This window comes from Monodelphis domestica, chromosome 4 (genome assembly GCF_027887165.1).
Source record: "Monodelphis domestica isolate mMonDom1 chromosome 4, mMonDom1.pri, whole genome shotgun sequence".
In the NCBI taxonomy this organism is placed as follows: domain Eukaryota; kingdom Metazoa; phylum Chordata; class Mammalia; order Didelphimorphia; family Didelphidae; genus Monodelphis; species Monodelphis domestica.
Window position 1 is genome coordinate 439,962,683 of NC_077230.1, and position 6,124 is coordinate 439,968,806.

At 34.2% G+C, this 6,124-nt stretch overlaps 1 protein-coding gene across 1 annotated transcript; it reads right to left on the reverse strand.

The window, feature by feature from the left end:
- Nucleotides 1–1,791: 1,791 nt before the first annotated feature.
- LOC100619740 (olfactory receptor 14C36-like) lies at nucleotides 1,792–2,944 on the reverse strand. Its single transcript, XM_056825925.1, has one exon. The coding sequence runs from the start codon at nucleotides 2,942–2,944 to the stop codon at nucleotides 2,003–2,005; it is 942 nt and encodes a 313-aa protein (XP_056681903.1). The 3' UTR covers nucleotides 1,792–2,002.
- Between the last annotated feature and the right edge of the window lie 3,180 nt (nucleotides 2,945–6,124).

The following is a 6,124-nucleotide window of genomic DNA, read 5'->3' on the forward strand; positions in this document are numbered from 1 at the left end:
TGAAGTCCCTCCTTATTATTGTTTTATAATCTTTATCCATCTATAACATTTGGTTTTTCCTATAAAAATTTGGATGTTATAAATATCATGTATTTAGTTTTAATATTGATAATGCTCCATTTTATTTGATATATTTCAACATAATATAGTTGCCCTGTTTATATCTTTTAATTATATCTATTTTAGCTTTAATTTTGGCAGAGATCATGATTGCTACCCCTGCTTTTTTTTTTTTTTTTGGTATCAGCTGAGGCACAGTATATTCTAATCCAGACCTTTATTTTTTTTTTTTTCTATGTGTGTCTCTAATGTTGAAGTGTATTTCATGAAAAATTACAGTATTGGATTTGGGTTTTTGATTCATTCTGCTACTTCTTTCTGTTGTATGGATGAATTCATCCCATCCATTATCAAAGTTAAAATTAGTTGTGTATTTGTTTTTATTCTAATTTTCTTTATTGTTTATCTTTCTCTTCCTCTCCTTTACTGTATTCCTCCTCAGATATCTAATTCCTTCTATTCATTACCACTCCAATTTGTTCCCCTTCTTTGAAACCCTACCTAATTGCCTGGATTTCTAGCTTCCTAGTTCAAAATCAACCCACTCTTTTCATAAGAATACGTCACTTGTCCCTTATCCCTTGTCCCTTCCCCTTTACTTTCTACTTCTGATTCTATTCCCCCCTTCCAAAATTCTCACCCTTTACCTCCCTGCCCTTTTCTTTCTTGATATGAATTCCTTTCTAAAAATCTCTCTTTCCTTACCCTGAGAGAAATTCCCTTATCCCCTTAAGTTGTCCTCCTATTTTTTGATATGTAGTGAGGGAGGCTGTAAAATGGCCAAACTTGAGAAAACAGGAAGGCCTAACAAGCTGACCTGTCAGAACTGTAAATATGCCAAATCCTAGCAGGAAGGCCTAATGAGCTGGTCAGCCTTGAGAAACTTGTCAGAAGCATAAATATGCCAAACCGCCAGCTGCAGGAGGTACCAGATAAAGGCCAAGAGGACCCCAATAAATATGTCAAACAACAGGCCAGGAAGACCCCAATAATATGAAATTGTCAAAGTTCCAAGAATAGTAGGAAGCCGATAAGAGCCATACATGGGGGCAAAATTCCAAGGATGGTATGTAATAGATAAGGTGGCTAGAAAACCGTGTCTACAGAAAAGTATAAAAAGCCCAGCCTGTCAGAAGCAACTCGGAACTCTGATGATAGAGGTTCCCACTGATGCGCTTATCAGTTCAATAAATGGCCTTTCTCTGCCTGTTTGCATTGTTCATGGACTTCCATGGTGGTGGGTGAAATCCCGGACCTTAACAGTAGTCTCTTATAGAAATCCATTCACTGTCTTATCCCCTTACACTCCTTTCCCTTCTACTTATTCACATAGTTGACTTAAATATAACATTGTATCTCCAGATATACTTTGATGTACATAATCATATTAAAAGTGAGTAACTGAGTCCTATACAATCTATCGTTTATTAAATATCTAGCTGGTGGTTTTTATTGCTACAAATTTATTCTGGAATCTGGGGAACATTTTAGATGAACAAGATTAATATTAGCATTAAATCAAACAAACAATATAGTCAGTAAAAATGGTATTTACTTGACTCTGTTGTCCTTAACTGAAAAATTCTAATAAAAGCTTTCTTCATTCTATTATGTCCCTGCAATTAATTTTCAAGAAGAATTCTCTTATGTGGGATTAAAAGTTTTCTCAATTGTCATTAAAAATTTCATATGAATATCATATTAATTTAATTTCTCACCAGGATTCTCTGGGTTGTGAAGGAAAAACATGTTTAAAATGAAGACTTCTTCATATTCCTAATATATTTGTGATTTCTTTTCAGTATAAATTCATTTATAACCATCAACACACAAATACTAAACCACAATCTTACAAAAGCACCACAAAATATATCTTCACATGAGGTTTTTTTTTTCATTAATGGATCAACTAGGTTGAAAAACACTGAGAAAGAACTACCATTTATGCTTTATTTCTCAATGAAAGGGCTTTTGTCATAAATATTCTTATAGCACCTTTTATCTGCTTATTCCGTAGACTGTATATAATGGGGTTCAGAAAGGGTGGTATTACGGTATAAAATAAAGAAAAAATAATATCTTTAAGAGACCCAGAATCTGAAGGTGTTTGGAAATATACATAAATGCCTGAAATAAGAAATAAAGAAACCACACTGATGTGGGGGATGCAGGTCGAGAAGGCTTTTTTCTGGTCTTCTTTCACTGGAAACTTGAGCACGGTGGAAAATATACGAACATAAGATGCAGTGATGAAAGTATAACAGCTAATTCCAACCACCAGTGCAGAAGCAAGTAAGGATAACTTATTGCTAAAAGTGTCTGAGCAGGAGATCCTTAGGAGAGAGGGGATGTCACAGAAGAACTGATGGACCACATTGGATTGGCAGAAAGACAAGCAAAATGTGTAACCTGTGTGGAAACCTGCGTACACGAGGCCAGTCAACAAGCAGGTTAAGGTCATCTGCAGGCAGACTCGGGGACTCATGATCACTGGGTAGTGGAGAGGGTGGCAGATGGCCACATAACGGTCACGAGCCATGACAGTGAGTAAAGTTAACTCTACATATGTCATAAAAACCACTAGGAAGACCTGAGCTGCACAGCCTGTAACTGAAATAACCCTGTTGTTCACCAGGGAGTTAATTGATGCTTGGGGTGTGGTTATTGAGAGGTAGCAGGCATCCAGCATGGCCAGATTCCTCAGGAAAAAGTACATGGGCGTGTGGAGTCTCCTGTCAAAGGTGGTGATCATGACAATGAGGAGATTCCCCATCAGGCCTGCACAGTAGATGAGAAACAAAAGGAAAGAATACAAGATCTGGAGTTCTCGGATGTCAGAAAACCCCATGAGCAGAAACTCAGTTGCAGTAGTAAAATTGGACATTTTCAGACTTGTTCATCTAGGAAGTAACCTAGGTAGGATAAGGAGAAATTAATCAGTTCATCAATCAGCAATTATTAAGGTCATGTTATGTGCAAGGGCTAGAATACATTATTTCACTTTTATCCTTGAGATTTTTACAGTCAGCAAGATCTGTGCTATGTTTTGGTTATTTGGCCTTGAATAAATTAAATGACTTCTCAAGGAAAATCTCTAAGACATATACAGGTGATTAAGACTTGAACTGGTAAAGGATGTTTGTATTCCTGAGAATTCAATCTATTAAACCTATAAGCAAAGTAATCTCACTAAGGACCTTATATTGGTTTCCTTTTTTCTTATATTGTATTGATTACATATGGGTGAATAATCATTCCAGATAATTTGACCTGGACAGAAACCAACAGTGTAAATAAGTCATTTTTTTAAAATCTTTCATGAGTTGTCTTTGCATCTCCCCATATTCCTTTCCTGACCATTTCATCTTTTTTTTTTGAATAGCTAAGAATAATATAGAAGAGAAAGTCAGAAACTTATTAAGACTTAGCTTTAAATATTCTTCTGCTGTTAGTGGACAGCAGATTAAATCTTTTCCTCCTCCCACTATCCTCCATAAATGCTCCCAATGATTGTAAGAAAAAATTAGAAGTAAATGGTTGTGACATATTCAATAGCATTTTCCTCAACCCAGTGGCAACAGGATGATGAAGGCTGCTGCCCAAGCCTGATATTCTCTCTGATCCTCTGAATACTCTCACTTCATCTAATTTGAATGATAGCTGCTCATCAGCTCTTCTAATCTTATCATCTCGATTGTCTTCTTTAATAGCTATCAAGTAATCTGCATGAGTGGATACCATGTTCAGCTGCATCCTTGACTGGGGGGATACTGACCTGGAAACCCATTCCCCCATCTCAATTGGGTATCAAAGCCTCTTTAAAGTTTAAACAAACAAGCTTTTTAGACACTATAAGCTGATGCTTCTTGATCACTAAGTCTCCAGTATACCACTATGAAAGGGAAGCAAGCTGGTTTTGATAAAAGAGAGACAATTCAACACATGTAGATATAGATATGAAAATACATTTAGATGTAGATATCAATTTTTTAAAAAAAATTAGAGCTCCAAACTTTGCCCTATTTTCTTCCTCTTCTGCCATCCACCAAGGTGAGAGAAACAAAAGCAATTATTTTATATAGTTGTGTAAAAGATATTTCCATAGTATTTAGAAGAGATATAAATAGAGAGAGAAAGAAAGAAAGAAAGAAAGAAAGAAAGAGAGAAAGAAAGAAGAGAGAAAAAGAAAGACATAAAGAAAGAAAGGAAGAAAGGAAGAAAGAAAAAAGATAGAAAAAGAAAACAGATAAAGAAAGAAGAAAAAAGAAATAAAAAGGAAGGAAGGAAGGAAGGAAGAAAGGAAGGAAGGAAGGAAGGAAGGAAGGAAGGAAGGAAGGAAGGAAGGAAGGAAGGAAGGAAGGAAGGAAGGAAGAAATGAAAAAAGGAAAGAAAGAAAACAGAAAACAGAAAAAAAGCAAAGAGAGTATATCATTCAAACTTACTGTATCTTAATTTGGACACGGCTACAGGGCACCATGCTGTTAATTTATCTAACCTGAGTTTCTCAGAAATTCTATTATTGAATTCCTCTGGCATGGCAAAGAATTCAAAAATTTTTCTAGCTGAGGCTGCATCAACAGATTATAAAATTTGCATTGTTCAATGGACCTCATTATTCTATTCTGCTTGTTTGGGAAGTAATCCTCCCACTCTCAACCATCCCTATTATATCTTTTTAGCTTTGGTTAAATAGCACGTTTAATATGGGAGCCCCAGTGGACAAACTTCACCTTTGAAGAAATTCCCTGAGTTGCCTTTGGGACAGAGTCCCTCATGTCCAGGAATATTCAGAGAGCCAGAGATGATAGCACTGAGGCAATTATTTCTGGGTTGGGAAGGACATGTTGCCAAGTTAAGTCCATTTAGAAGAAATGTGTTTGGAATTCTAGAGACATTAATTATTGTTTATATGTATAAATATATCATATGAATAAGGAAATCATTATCATCCTTACTCCTTCCAAAGAATAGAAACCCTATTTGATCACAAATTAAAAGCTTTCAAATGAGAAATTAAAAAGTCTTGGGAAGTTGTTTGTCTCATTAGCTGTCATGGCACAAATACACAAAGACTCATTCATTAGGTCTGACTGACAAAGAGGTGAGGGAGCTGGTTGTAAAATGTTTTCAAGTGTATTTTACTTTTCACATGACATTTTTATCTTCTCATGAAAAAGGAGATTACTAAGGATTACTAAGGAAAATTACTAAGGAAAAGTAATGATATCTGACAGATAATATAACAGTTTAAATACAATGTCCCAATTGTACTAACTTTTAAGAAGAAATTTTTATATCCAAGAATATTTGGTTTTTGTGATCATTAAGGCTTATCTTTTTTATATCCATTCTTTGATCTTAAAGAAAAATAATATTTTCTTCTATTAACATGACTGCTTATTCAGCTACTTTTCTCCATTTTTATTAGGATATAAATGTTTCTATGAATATTTTAAATCTATTATACCTTAATTTCTGTGATTGATCTCTTTCTTGTAAGTGCCTATTAAGAATCTAGCAATGTTATACACAATCTAATTATTTTTTCCTGGAAATTCTAAATTAATCAAGAAAAGATTATATTAGATTAGCATCTCCAACTAAGAGTTTTTAAAAACCCAGATTTTCCAATATTAATTGTTATCAACTTTTATAAACCATAATATTTCATGTTTTGTTAATTATCCATATGGTATGTCTGATTCTGGGAAATTCACTTTGTGTCAATAACGAAGGAAGCTTTTTTTTAAAGTGCAAATTGCAAGGAAGACAGTGGCTAGCATTAGTAGAATTAATTTTCTTAAATCAGCATTTTCTCAACCAACAAAATAAAAAATCCATCATGTTACTGTTCATATCAATGAAAACTGTCATATTTTAAGACGAGGCATCATACTCCGTATTATTTTTTCACATACCTATTGATAGGTGACATGAAATCTATTTATTCATATCCCTGACTCCAGATAACTATTTATTAATTAAAACATATCTGGAATACTATGTTCTGTTATGGATATATATATATATATGTATATACATATATATATATATATATATATAT

Coding starts and splice junctions, on each gene's coding strand:
- LOC100619740 (XM_056825925.1), bottom strand. CDS start 2,944: ATGTCCAATTTTACTACTGCAACTGAGTTTCTGCTCATGGGGTTTTCT.